At 43.9% G+C, this 14,557-nt stretch overlaps 1 protein-coding gene across 2 annotated transcripts in view; it reads left to right on the top strand.

Annotated features, from left to right (window-relative positions):
* The window catches only part of ABCF1 (ATP binding cassette subfamily F member 1), a 41,539-nt gene extending 28,839 nt beyond the window's left edge, over window positions 1-12,700 (top strand). The window contains exons 10-28 of one of the 2 annotated variants that reach the window (XM_063431337.1): window positions 873-965; window positions 3,062-3,133; window positions 3,726-3,815; window positions 4,686-4,808; window positions 4,983-5,083; window positions 5,171-5,256; window positions 5,614-5,753; window positions 5,845-5,993; window positions 6,206-6,289; window positions 6,376-6,500; window positions 7,128-7,240; window positions 7,441-7,612; window positions 7,705-7,779; window positions 7,883-7,953; window positions 8,619-8,651; window positions 8,745-8,913; window positions 9,194-9,258; window positions 10,500-10,572; window positions 12,367-12,700. In XM_063431337.1, the coding sequence (XP_063287407.1) occupies window positions 873-965; window positions 3,062-3,133; window positions 3,726-3,815; window positions 4,686-4,808; window positions 4,983-5,083; window positions 5,171-5,256; window positions 5,614-5,753; window positions 5,845-5,993; window positions 6,206-6,289; window positions 6,376-6,500; window positions 7,128-7,240; window positions 7,441-7,612; window positions 7,705-7,779; window positions 7,883-7,953; window positions 8,619-8,651; window positions 8,745-8,913; window positions 9,194-9,258; window positions 10,500-10,572; window positions 12,367-12,539 (2,007 nt within the window). In that variant the 3' untranslated portion in view covers window positions 12,540-12,700. Of the gene's footprint in view, window positions 1-872; window positions 966-3,061; window positions 3,134-3,722; window positions 3,816-4,685; window positions 4,809-4,982; window positions 5,084-5,170; window positions 5,257-5,613; window positions 5,754-5,844; window positions 5,994-6,205; window positions 6,290-6,375; window positions 6,501-7,127; window positions 7,241-7,440; window positions 7,613-7,704; window positions 7,780-7,882; window positions 7,954-8,618; window positions 8,652-8,744; window positions 8,914-9,193; window positions 9,259-10,499; window positions 10,573-12,366 lie in introns of both variants that reach the window. The other variant, XM_063431336.1, reaches the window with a different exon arrangement.
* The last annotated feature ends 1,857 nt before the right edge of the window (window positions 12,701-14,557 follow it).

Below are 14,557 nucleotides of genomic sequence, written 5' to 3'. Positions count from 1 at the left end.
ATGGAAGGTGGCGGAGTATATTGTCCCTTAGTGTCATGGAAGGTGGCGGGGTATATTGTCCCTTAGTGTCATGGAAGGTGGAGGAGTATATTGTCTCTTAGTGTCATGGAAGGTGGCGGGGTATATTGTCTCTTAGTGTCATGGAAGGTGGCGGGGTATATTGTCCCTTAGTGTCATGGAAGGTGGAGGAGTATATTGTCTCTTAGTATCATGGAAGGTGGCGGGGTATATTGTCTCTTAGTGTCATGGAAGGTGGCGGGGTATATTGTCTCTTAGTGTCATGGAAGGTGGCGGGGTATGTTGTCTCTTAGTGTCATGGAAGGTGGAGGAGTATATTGTCTTAGTGTCATGGAAGGTGGCGGGGTATATTGTCTCTTAGTGTCATGGAAGGTGGCGGGGTATATTGTCCCTTAGTGTCATGGAAGGTGGCGGGGTATATTGTCCCTTAGTGTCATGGAAGGTGGAGGAGTATATTGTCTCTTAGTGTCATGGAAGGTGGCGGGGTATATTGTCTCTTAGTGTCATGGAAGGTGGCGGGGTATATTGTCCCTTAGTGTCATGGAAGGTGGAGGAGTATATTGTCCCTTAGTGTCATGGAAGGTGGCGGGGTATATTGTCCCTTAGTGTCATGGAAGGTGGCGGGGTATATTGTCCCTTAGTGTCATGGAAGGTGGCGGGGTATATTGTCCCTTAGTGTCATGGAAGGTGGCGGGGTATATTGTCCCTTAGTGTCATGGAAGGTGGTGGGGTATATTGTCCCTTAGTGTCATGGAAGGTGGCGGGGTATAGGGTGTGTAACGATGGGTTTATATGTACTCCTAGAGTGTTAAAAGCAAATGGGAATTTTATTATTTCTTTATTTTTCTTAACAGAAACCTCCGCCTAAACTTCCTTCCATTGATTCTGAAGAAGAAGAGGAGGAGAAAAAGCCCAAAAAAGGGGCAAAAAAGGGAAAACCAGCTCAGGTACCTACCACCCATTTATTGTCGAGATCATTGTTGACACTTTATATCTTAAGAGGAAACCTGGAGCAGTGCTTTCTATACTCTTTATTTCTAGTGACGCCTATATATAATAAATATCTATCTATCTATCTATGTGACCCAACAGAATGAGGAAGGCTGAAGGCGTAATAACTTTGGCAATGCTGAGCATTGTGGGAAGTATCCCCACAATCCTTTGCTGTATTGGCACTAGCTGCCACTGTCCTATGTATACAATGATCGATCTATGTTGCATTAGGAGGTTGTTTTCCTGGCACTATTGCTCCCTATAGTGCCCACCTCCCCTAGGCCCCACGCAGGGCACAAGATGTCCTTCGGCGCTGGCTCGGGTTCGCCTCCACCTGTCCCCCACCGACGTCAGCTGGCGGGGGAAACCTAATGCACATGCGCAGCTATGGCTACGCACGCGATAGGATTTCCCCATAGGAACGCTTATACAATGCTTTCCTATAGGGTTCTGGTGATGCTGGATGTCCTCATGCACAGCGTGAGGACATCCAGCATCAGGCGACCAAAATTAGCCCAACAGCCCTCTAGTGGCCGGTAGACCGCGACTAGAGGTGGAGTTTAATAGTTACCTTTGCACAGGTAAGGGACCTGGGTCACTGCACCCAGACCACTTCAATGAGCTGAAGTATTCTGGGTGCCTATAGTGTCCCTTTGTTGTTTTCAAATATATTAGAATATATTACACTACATCAAAATAATACAGGAAAATAACACAAACAAAGTGTCCCTTTAACTGCGTGATCCTCCCTTTGTAGATATGCTCCATTCATTTGGAATGCTCTTTGGATGCTTTTCTCATATGCTTTAAAACATTTTGAATAGATTTCTAAAAGTTGAAAATCAGAATTATTCCCCGGAAAGAGACCGATGTGCTTAACGCTGCTTTTTTAACATACTGTCTGAGACCCAGAATTCCCAGCATTGAGTCTTCAATCCCCTCGCCCTGACCTTCTGATTCTTGATATCACGCAAGATGAATGCTAATGCTTAGAGGGAGCGCCTGTGTCAGTGAGCGTAGCCAGTGAGTTCATGTCGGCTAAAGAGAACATGCTGCTTCCTCCTGTCTAATTGTGCAGCATTTTATTAGACGGCAGATTAAGTTGAGGAATAACAGAGCACAGTGTAGGAATTAGAAAGTAGAGCCCATAGGTTTTACCTCCCCCGGCTCGTCAGGAGGGTTCTTTTCCTACAGGACAATGAGACAGTAGCAGGGCCAGTTTCTATGCTTGAGGACAGACATCCAGGACAGGAAAGACACTCTCCACATTGAGCGAAGAGGAATTGTCTTGTGCTGCACATGAAATGTATAACTAATTTATATAATAAAACTTCCAAAGCCCTTTTCTTAATTTTGATATTTTATTTAAGTAGGTAACTCACTTATTTGTTATCTTTATGTGGAATTACCACACACACATCTATACACAAACCCTTAAGGATCGAAACGTTGCTTGTACACTTCCAATAAACCTGCGTTGCTGGTTATACCTTGAGTGCCTGAACCATTGTCCTATTTCTGTTCTATTGAATACACATACACACATAATCACAGACATACACAATCACGGACCTACACACACAAACATAAACACAATCACAGATCCACAAACGCACACATACAATCACATACATACACACATAATCAGATATGCACATACTTATAATCACAGACTTACACAAAGACAATCACAGACACACACACACATAATTACTGACACACACACCTAATTAAGAGGTCCACCCAGCCTTCCTACCTAGCTCTGGGAGTGCTGCAGTGGATCCTCTCCCTGGTGGCTAGTGGCTGCTGCTGTGATGGGATCACTGTGCTCTTCCTGCACAGGTTCTTCGTGTGCCCAGTAGTGATACCAGTTGCCGGCTCACTGCAGGGCCTGCGGGGGAGCTGTGCAGAAAGAACACAGTAAGTAATGGGCTCCATGCCGCCTTGACAGCAACTGGGCTGCATTCCAACGGGTCAGGGCCGCAGGTTGTACCCGTCTGATATAAAGACATTGATCACCTTTCTGATCCACTTTATTTCTTACCTTCAGAATCGGTTTGTTGCATTAGACAGGGATGAAGATGAAGATGATGATGCTGAGAGTGGTGGTTCTGGTGATGGTGTAAGTACTGCAAGTTTATTTTGACCATCAGTTTGGGCGCAGGGGGTTGGTTTTGGCGTTTGGGGCAGTAGATGTATATTCTCAATGGGGGGATATGTTACAGCTACAGGGGCCGGGTTACGTGATGGCTGTTGGAGATGGGTATGTTATGGTTATTAGTGGTATATGTAGAGTCTGATGGGGCAGGGTTACATTCTGTCGGAGGGGGTGAGGGTATGTAATGGCTGCTGGCGCAGGGTCACATTCTGTTGGTGGGGTGAGGGTATGTAAGGGCTGCTGGGGCAGGGTTACATTTTGTCGAAGGGGTGAGGGTATGTAATGGCTGCTGGAGCAGGGTTCCATTCTGTTGGAGGGGTGAGGGTATGTAATGGCTGCTGGGGCAGGGTTACATTCTGTTGGTGGGGGTGAGGGTATGTAATGGCTGCTGGGGCAGGGTCACATTCTGTTGGAGGGGTGAGGGTATGTAATGGCTGCTGGGGCAGGGTTACATTCTGTCGGAGGGGTGAGGGTATGTAATGGCTGCTGTTTGGTGTAGATATTGTGGCTGCCACACTTTGCGTATAAAATCTGATTAAATTCTGCCCTCTAGCAGTCCGGCGATGAAGAGAAAGTGGAAGAAGATAAAGGGGAAGATCCGTTTGCCAATATGAGTAAAAAGGAGAAGAAAAAGATGAAGAAGCAGGTGAGGGAAGAATGTGTGTAAAATGGCTGCTTGCTGTATATCATTCACGGTGTCTGATTCTTCCTCCGAGGTCTGCCCCCATTGCAGATCAATTACTATCGCTGGCTAATTCCCCTTATTGAAAGGAAACTCTTTGTGAATAATATATATATATTGTTAATGCACTTAATAACATTTACACAAATATTTTCTAAGCTCTAAAAACGTGCCCTTCCTGATCTGCAGAACTGACACCCTTCAGGCCCTACAGCCAACAAAATATGTATTTTATCTCCACAATTAAACATTAGAAAAATAAAATGACTGCTGGGACTTTGCACCATAACCACTTCAGTAGGAGAATGTGGGTATGCTGCTTAGAGTGACCGTTTACTGCTTTATTTGGGTCCACTCTAGTATTCCAGACTGGTTAATGGTGTCTATTGATGACATTCTCTGCCTTGTGCTCATGAATGCACTGTCCTTTTACATTCCAAAACAAACAAAATGGAAGAATTGCAGGACGAAAATGTGAATTACTTACTGGATCTTGAGCTAGTGACATAAAAACTATTCTGCCAATAAAGGAAAAGGGGTAGCGGGACTCCTTCTTCCCCTTTGTGTCATGGAATGTGGTTTGGGTTAATAAATCTCGTCCTTTAGGATAGAAAGTTTCATATCCCTGAACTGCATTTTTAGTAGATTGGAAAACCCTGCTCTAAGGAGGGCAAATCATTGATCGTCTTATCCTCTCAGCCTGATCAATGAACGCATGGGGAGATACAGCCAGTCACCCTGTCAGTCTGTGTTTCAGCCCATAGGAAAGGGACTCGCACCTCGTTGTCCAGTCTGTCCTTGTGTCACATTTAGAGGATTCTTTGTATTATTTAGATGGATTATGAGAAACAAGTGGCCACGATGAAGAAGGCCACTGCTGCTGAAAATGACTTTTCTGTTTCGCAAGCGGAATTGTCATCCCGTCAAGCCATGCTGGAGAATGCCTCTGATATCAAGGTAATTCTATACCATTCTAAGGCAAACACTCGACTGTGTAGAAGGAAGCGCTTGTGTATGGGGGAAATTGGGGGGTGTGTGAGCCTGGCTTCTAGGAATGTGCAGCATTCATAAATATATTGGGTTTTTTTTGTTTGTCTGTTTTTCCACGAATTCTTTTCTGGATCTAACTAGCTTGAAAAATTCAGTATTTCCGCCCACGGGAAGGAGCTCTTTGTTAACGCTGATCTGTACGTGGTGGCCGGTCGCCGTTATGGTTTGGTTGGTCCCAATGGGTGAGTCCTTGTGAATATTTTAATAAAACCTCTAACATGGTGTTTTCCTCCCACTTCAATGCCCCTCTGTGTGTGTTTATTTCTTAGGAAAGGGAAGACCACACTCTTAAAGCACATCGCAAACAAAGCTCTGAACATCCCGCCCAACATTGACGTCTTACTGTGTGAACAAGGTAAAGAATATTATGTGTGTGTCTGGTACTGGCCTTTTTAACCGTCCCACTGGGCAGCGTGTTATTGGATGTCTGGCGATTATGGGCTGGTGTTCAGACAGGAAAAGCTCTGATTAGGTGACATTAAGATGCCGTTTTGTGGTTTATTTGCAAAGGTTTGAATATAATACAAAATATATTCCACAGGGCAAATAAATTCTGGATGTTAGCAATGCACAGTATAGATTTAAAAACAAAACAATAAATTGTACCTGGATGGTTATTAATTGGGAATGTGTAGTACACTTGTCAGACTCAGTTATTTTAATTTGGCCATTTTAAGCACCTAACGTTTCTCCCTCTCTCTCTCTCTCCCAGAGGTTGTTGCTGATGAAACCCCAGCTGTCCAGGCTGTTCTCAAAGCGGACACAAAGCGTCTAAAGCTCCTGGAGCAAGAGAAGAGGCTTCAGGCCCGACTAGAAAAAGGAGATGACACTGCAGGCGAGAGATTGGAGAAGGTGAGCACGGGGTACTTGCCTGAGCGCCAGCTTGTTAGGAGGATAAATGTAGAAGAATTATTTCAATCCCAATCTCTCTTATGTCCATCAGGTGTACGAGGAATTACGAGCCACAGGAGCTGCCTCTGCAGAAGCAAAGGCTCGTAGGATCTTGGCTGGTCTTAGTTTTACTCCAGAGATGCAGGACCGAGAAACCAAGAGGTTCAGTGGAGGATGGAGAATGAGAGTGTCTTTGGCAAGGTGCTTTCACATCTTTAGCTTGGTGTTTTTTCATGGATGTTAGTCCTTGGACCTCCATATTTTCATTTAGATTAATAACTCCCATCATTCTTTTGTCAGCCTGCTCCTCATGAGCAGCTGAGGTGGAACATCCCTTCTCTGGAGACTCTCAGGTTCTGATTTATTTATGTTCCTTTTGCTAAAGTATCTGTTTTCTCTTCCCTCCCTTTCAGAGCTCTATTCATGGAGCCAACTCTTCTGATGTTGGATGAACCTACCAACCACTTGGACCTCAATGCTGTTATCTGGCTAAACAAGTACGTTGATGATTTTCTAAAGAACCCTATTGGTCCAGTGCTTGTCTAGATTGCTTACAGTTTATTTATTTTTTTGTTTTCCCCAGTTACCTCCAAGGTTGGAAGAAGACGCTGCTCATAGTATCCCACGACCAGGGATTCTTAGATGATGTCTGTACGGACATAATGCACCTGGACTATCAGAAGCTGTATTATTACAGAGGGAACTACAGTATGTACATAGGGACTTTCCATGTGGAAGTGGATTAGTTAAGAGAGTGTGATTTAAAGAGACACGCCATGCTGGATTCCACCCATTGCTTTAAACAAAAAAATAAAATACATTTGTGCAGATTAAAATACAAAATAATGAAGAATACTCCCATTTGAACGTCCTACAAAACTCTTGGCTGATAAGCATCTGAAGTGAGCTCGCCCTAATCCAGTGATGCTGCCATTCTAAGCGCCACTGAGCTTATCCCATAATCAGCGTTCATTTGTCAACTTCTCCGCTATAGAAAGTGCACGGCTGAACTACACATGTGGTGATGCATGTAAGACGGTATTAATAAAGTGACAAGGAAATGCTCCAGGAAGGGAAGAAAGTATTATTTCATTATTTCCTGTTTGCCTAATTAATACTGATTGTACAGAACTTTCCATTACTGACTGTAACTAACGTGGAGCCTGGAGTGTCCCTTTAATAATATTAACCCAGCACAAAGTGTAGACGAACCTGTAAAGTGATCCCTGGGCATGGTGGGTACAAGTGATAGATTTCTGTTTGTTTGCCCAGAGGGAATTCTAAGCCGACCTTGATCAGGAACAAAGTTGACTTATTTTCATGTCCTCCCTGCAGTGACCTTTAAGAAGATGTACCAGCAGAAGCAGAAGGAGATGCAGAAGCAGTATGATAAGCAGGAGAAGAGGCTGAAGGAGTTGAAGGCTGGTGGGAAATCATCCAAGCAAGCAGTGAGTGACACGATTAGAACAGCGGTTCTCTTAGAGTTTGGTCATAGATCCAACTCTCCTGTTAGTCTCTCTGCCCCATCACATTGATGCAGACACCTTGCTGGTGTCACTTAGTAATTACTGTTTGTCCTCCAGAATAGCCAGGCTTGCAGGTCCTTGGTTTTACCCCTTCTCATGCCCTGTTTATCACTGTCTCTCAGGAGAAGCAGACTAAAGAGGCTTTAACGCGAAAGCAGCAGAAATGTCGGAAGAAGAACGCAGACGAAGAAGGGAACGAACCCGCAGAGTTACTGAAACGACCCAAGGAATACACAGTGAAGTTCACATTTCCCAACCCTCCCCCACTCAGCCCCCCCATCCTGGGCTTACACGGTGAGTAGTGCCAAGCTCCCATTCAGTATTCTGAATTCTCTATGGCAGAATTGATAAGTTGATGATGCATTTTATTTCTTGCTTTGCACCAGGGGTCGATTTTGGGTACTCCGGACAGAAGATGCTGTTTAAGAATTTGGATTTTGGCATAGACATGGAGTCCAGAGGTGAGATATTGTGGGATTTAAGTGTGTGAGACCCTGTATTCAGGGAAAACATATGGGCAGCCAGATCTATAAAATAACCCATTTGCTCCTTTCTTTCGCACAGTCTGTATTGTAGGCCCTAACGGCGTGGGGAAGAGTACCCTGCTACTCCTACTGACAGGAAAATTAACGCCAGTGAGTATGTTGTCTATGTGCTGTGCTTAAACCTGATTGCAAAGTTATCAGTATCATTGTGCTTCACATTACTCTCCATAATTAGTAGCGCTGTGCTTTGTATGTATCTCTCAGTTTATTGTGTGTATCACTGTTCCTTGCATGTCTGTCTGATGTCATCATTAGTAGCGCTGTGCCTCACATTGCTCTGTCTGAGGTCTTCATTAGTAGCGCTGTGCCTCACATTGCTCTGTTTGATGTAATCATTAGTAGCGCTGTGCCTCTCATTGCTCTGTTTGAGGTCGTCATTAGTAGCGCTGTGCCTCTCATTGCTCTGTCTGAGGTCGTCATTAGTAGCGCTGTGCCTCTCATTGCTCTGTCTGAGGTCGTCATTAGTAGCGCTGTGCCTCTCATTGCTCTGTCTGAGGTCGTCATTAGTAGCGCTGTGCCTCACATTGCTCTGTCTGAGGTCGCCATTAGTAGCACTGTGCCTCACATTGCTCTGTCTGAGGTCGCCATTAGTAGCGCTGTGCCTCACATGACTCCTGGTTCAATCTATGTTTTCATTATTGGCATTGCTGTTTGTCACTATCTTTTATAAATGATAGTTTATTTATTTTATTTTTTATTTATGGATTTTTTTTCTTTTCTTAACTTATCTCTTAATTTTTCCGCTCTATCAACAGACAAAAGGTGAAATGCGTAAGAATCACAGGCTGGTGAGTACAAAAACCCATGTGTATTTGCTGGAGAATATGTTGGGTATTCTGTCTCTATCACAGCATTAAGTTCCCTCTTCTCCCCTCATACAGAAAGTTGGGTTCTTCAATCAGCAATACGCAGACCAGCTAACCATGGAGGAAACCGCCACGGAATATCTACAGCGCAACTTCAATCTCCCTTATCAAGACGCTCGCAAGTGTTTGGGCAGATTCGGCTTGGAAAGCCATGCTCACACCATCCAGATATGCAAACTGTCAGGTGAGATACTCTGCCGAGCCTATTTACTAAAATGAGAATTGTTGCTAATGTAAAGTGAATTTCAAATTTAAGACCAAACTAGCAGAACTGGAAACGTTTTCACCTACGCCCGTGACCACTAGGTGTTCTCCCTCCAACCAGTTTGTTCCCTGTAATTTGCGCTCTGACCCTAAGGTGTCGCTGCCACACTGCTGTTTCTTTAGCTATATATTCCTGCAATACCCGCAGTGATGGGTGATATTCCCTAATTCCCTAATTCCCTTTTGTTTTCTGTTTACAGGAGGGCAGAAAGCTAGGGTGGTGTTTGCGGAGTTATGCTGTCGGGAGCCAGATGTTCTTATTTTGGTCAGTATTCAATGTCCTGTTTAACTTTATTAAAATAGTCATAATATATTGTCTGCGTTCATATTTTAGTACTTTTATATATGTTTGATCCTTAATCCACATGTGAAGGAGACATTATTCTTTTCGCCCTGCTTCTAAAAAAACAAAAAAATCAATCTGTATTCAATTTCCATTCTTAAGTTTGTGTTCCCTGCGCAGTCATCCTTACTTCTTAAAGGGATTCTATAGTGCCAGGAAAACAGAACCATGCCCCCCTCCCTCGGTGCGGAAAGGGTTAAAACCCCTTCAGTCACTTACCTGAATCCTGCGCCGATGTCCCATGCTCCTCTCTGACGGAGGAGACCTAATGCTTTCCTATGGTGTAACGAACGCTGGTATGACAGATACCCGTTCGACTATTTTCTCCCGAACTACTAAAGCCTGAGTGATTATAGCTCACAGTTTGGGTGTTGATTCGAATGCTTCTCCAGACTAATTAGAGCCTCCAAGTATATTCTCCCAGCCAAGTGAACATCAGTCGAAACTAAATGAAGGGTGTAACAGGAATGCTTTATTTAGGCTAACCGCCTGGCTTTTATGCAGTCAACAATGCACAGGGTTTCAGTTGACATATTACAGGGGCATTCCCCACAGGACGCTGTTTTCTCTTGCACGTGGAGTTGGACTATATGAACAACGGCCACACTGGGAGAGCACTAAATTGGCAGTTTGCGGTGATGCGTCATTTAGGCGGACAAAAGTCGTCTACGCACCCGGAAGTCCCTCTAGTGGCTGTCTGGTAGACAGCCACCAGAGGAGGAGTTAACCCTAGCAGGTAATTATTGCAGTTTTTCAGAAATTGAAATAATTACCATTGTAGGGTTAAGGGACATGGAACACTGCACCCAGACTACTTCAATGAGCTGAAGTGGTCTGGGTGCCTACAGTGTCGCTTTAAGCAATTTGGTTCAACGCTGAGCGCATTGTATTCTGGGATTTCAGATTTTGTCGGACTTTGTAGAGATATAAGCTGCAAAACTGAACAAAGCAGCGTTTCTGTGGTACCTTTTGCTAACGAAGATGAAAGTCAACCCTCTCCACGCAGATCGTAATGATTGTTTTTGTGCATGTTAAGTCTCTTTTAGTGTTTGCTTTACAGCAGCCGATTCTGTCTCTGTATGTTTCATAGCAGTGGAAACATTCTGTATGCGTTTATCAATGAGCATTTAATCAACCATTTCTTTTCACTCTCTCTGCAACAGGATGAGCCTACCAATAACCTGGATATCGAATCGATTGACGCCCTGGCGGAAGCGGTGAACGAGTATAAAGGAGGTTCGTTCGTTCTCAGTGCCCCCCCCCCTTCCTTTCTTACTTTTAAAGCCAGCAGCATTCCCCCTTCTTACACCCCATTCTGCTCTAACTACTTTAGAACACCCAGTCGAATTACGGCTTTCACAGGGACACTGTTATTTTCATTAGTATAGAGCAGTGCTGTCCAAAGTCCGGCCCGCGTTCCGGTTTAATACGGCCCCACAGGTAGTTTGGCTAATCTACCTGTTGTGGCTCACAGTGAATCCCCGAGAGCCGCTCAGGACCCCTGGGATCTCTGGATCTTTGAATGCCGCGGTCCTGAGCGGCACTCGGGTATTCACTGGGGGGCCAAGATATCGCGAGAACACAGACGGACGTGCAGTGACCTCAGTCTGTGTTCTCGCGATCTCTTGGAAGTCATGGGATTCGCGGGATTTGGTTACTTCTACCTGCTGGGACAGGAAAACCGAGAATAGACAGAATACAGAGGGGCAGAAGGGACAGAGTAAAGAGACAAAATAAAGAGATGAGATGAAATGAAAAGTTTGCTGTTTGCAATGAACTTTGCATAAAATAGTTAATCTGCATTAAATTTTAATGGTTCAAAGAATGTCAGGCAAAATGATTGGCTCTCACGCATGTTCACTTAATCAAATCTGTCCCTCTTTGAAACAAGTGTGGACTCCCCTGGTATAGAGGATCCGTGGCCACACAAACAAATCACTGAAAGGGGATATCTATAGAGACGAGGATATTTATGTCATGAGAGTGGATTGCGTGGGGTTAATTGAAGTCATGGCTGGAACCGGTTGTACATCCTGATGAAATAAACTCATTAGTGAAATAATTTAATATTGAGATGTGAGTGATTAGCCTTTCACCATGTAGGCTAGCACAGGAGAATTTGCAGTCTAATGGAGCAAAAGCCATGATTTATGTATTTACATTACAGTGCGTTTCTCCACTGTTAATATTAGGGCGCAGTGCTCGAAACGAAGATTACTTATTTCAGGGGGTTTATTAGTGCGTAACGCTGACTGTACCCCATTTGCTGCCATACAATGTGAATTCACGTTAAAACAGTTTGGTTTTCAAAGAACATCCATACCCACCCTTTTGACATAACTGCTTGCATGTTGGCACACACGGTGGATATTCTCCAATCCAAAGAACTGGTGCAAAGTGTTTAAATAAGGAGCAGTCACTGTGGAAACTAATAGAAGCCCAAAAGCAGTTAGACGTTTGCAACCTGAATAGCACCCGATTTGCCTCACCAGCCAAAATTACCTAAAGCTCCCCTAACTCATCACCTCTGGTTTTCTGTCTTTGCTTGGAGACTTGTCCTCTTTGTACTTTCACAAATGTGCGATTGTAAAAAATGGGATCAGTAGAACCGATTGCTGAATTCTCTGTAGATCTTTGCTAACTACCAGCAGGTGGAAGGAATGTGATTTACATTTCCCTAGCATAATCCATCCCCTACTTTGTCTTATTAGTTGTGTTGGAATTTCGGTGACGTACCAACACAATGTGTGTTTAACTGCTATGAAAACCACCAACAGTGATAGTGAGACTCTAAATGTTCAGAGTTGCAGGGTCCGGCGATCTTTCTCTCTTCTGAGGAGTTCCTGACCGTTTTAGCTGAAAAAAATTTTTGAGAGATCAAACGCATTTCCTTGATAGAGGTGGTCTTGGTGGGAGTCATTAGCATTTTATACCAGTTGTTAATTTCATAGAGATACAGCTATCCCAGTAGTTGTAATATAGATTTTAGCCTAGTTACTCTTTCACATTAATATTGTCTTGTCTCTGCAGCGGTGATTACGGTCAGCCACGATGCCCGTCTCATCACAGAGACGAACTGCCAACTGTGGGTGGTGGAAGAACAGACTGTGAACCAGATCGAGGGAGACTTTGACGACTATAAGAGAGAAGTCCTGGAGAGCCTGGGGGAGGTGATGGTCAATAAGCCTCGGGAGAAGGAATGAGGAGATCACAGGAGACGAGCGACTGTTACTGTGCCACATCCAATGAAGGAGGGAACCTCACCCTCTCAGACAAGGATCCCACCCAGTGGGAGAAACTATTTTTATTTCCATCTTGCTGCCTTGTTAATGCAAAGAACACAAATAAATATTTATATATTGGCTCTGAGCAGTCTGTGCCCTCTGAACGGAGCATAGTGTATATGATGTATGTATGCTGTATGAGCATCCCTTTCACATACCTGGAAATTGTGAAGAATTCACAAGGGGCTTGTACTGGTAAAATACTAAGCTGTGAATTGCCAACAATTCGTATACACATCACTTAGAGCTGGGAGGCAGAAAACGGAAGGGATAAATAGTGACAATTTAAAAGGATTTTTACTAATCCATTTTTAAGTAAGTAAATAAATGGTGAAATGCTAATCAACACAGTAGGTTGGCCAGTAGGAGATAATAATTTTGGTACCTATTGACACACTGGACATTTAATTCTCTTAGTAAAGACAGATCAGGATAATGAGAGGGGGGGGGGGGGGGGGGCTGCATTCTGCTCCACAAAGGCACACTAGTCACTATAACCATTTCATCTCTTTTAATTGGTTAGAGTGGCTGGCGTCCCCTGGCATTAGAGCAGTTTAGCACTAAATCAGTGTCCTTGGCCCCTTCTGGAGGTGTGTCTAAGGCAGGGATCCCACACGTCCACGGCTAAAAGCAGTCAGCTACCCATTCTAGGTCAAGCTAGTACTGGGGACTCTCGTTTAACATTAAATATGGTTTAATACGTAATGAAATGACTGTACCAGGGGACTACAGACACTATAACCAGCTTAGTGAGGTTAAGCAGACACACTGCCTATAGTGTCCCTTTAACCCCTTAAGGACACACGACATGTGTGACTTATGATTCCCTTTTATTCCAGAAGTTTTGTCCTTAAGGGGTTAAATTACTGATTAAATCCGGACCTTAAAATCACTTAACTGGATATTGCGGACACATATATTGTCAGCATGTATTATGGAGCATATATTCAGTTGGCTGCTTGTTCCTAAAACTGTCAAACTTTATTAATCCTCCACAATTTAATATCCGTGAATAATTCTCTAAGCCGGAGCGTATTAGAATGTGTCCTTTAGATTTATAGGACTCAATTGCTTTTGAGGATCTGGCTCTCCATTTCCTCATCTTACATCAGGCGTTACACCTGCAACATTAGTCCTGTATCTGCTTGTAACAGGTCTGCCAAACCATGTGTGCAGTGTCGGAGGAAAATAAAATCATAGACTGGATTTTCCTACGCGCTTTGGGTACCAAAATGACCTCCATTATTTCTCATGTTGAGTAGCATTGTAAGGACTAATAAGAAGCAGGCGGGTATGCAATTGTGTGCCTATGCCTTTGCCATACTATGTTGTGTACTGGTATGAATTCCAGAATTCCCTCGGCCTCACCTCCTAAGATACAATTTCCGTGACTTGTGTTCAGCGGGTAACCAGACTTTGGAAATTCCTGCCACTCAAGGAATTGGTAGATTGTCCAGTTATGGAGTCCATGCTGAGTGAAAGACTTTTCTGGTTTATTGTGTCCATGTCGAGTTGTCCAAATGAAGCACAATGGAGTTTTATTTGAGCATTTAGATAAAACCTCACCAGTCGTCGGCCTTGTGAGATCACGTTATTCTGGTGTGGTCTGGGTAACATGAAGGAAAGAATGCCGGCCAAGGTCACGCTGACCCAGCTTGTCTATGGCCTGACTGTCTAAGAAACCTTTAAATAGCTGACTGAAGGCCATGAAATCTTTCCAGATCAGCTGCCAGAAACCCATAATATAAATAATCTACTGGTTTCCCTGGTGACTGCTGCACATTGAGAACCTCACTTTTCCATTAGTGATATTTATAAGGATATAAAACTTTATAAAGTCAGCAGCATATCCTGCCTACGTGTTTTTAGCTGACCTGCAGAAAGTGAGGGTATCTAGTCTGAGCAGTATCCAAATATCTTTAGAAAGACAGGCCGGG

The sequence above is a fragment of the Pelobates fuscus genome, chromosome 9 (assembly GCF_036172605.1).
Source record: "Pelobates fuscus isolate aPelFus1 chromosome 9, aPelFus1.pri, whole genome shotgun sequence".
Lineage (NCBI taxonomy): Eukaryota > Metazoa > Chordata > Amphibia > Anura > Pelobatidae > Pelobates > Pelobates fuscus.
This window is presented reverse-complemented; position numbering and strand designations above follow the sequence as displayed.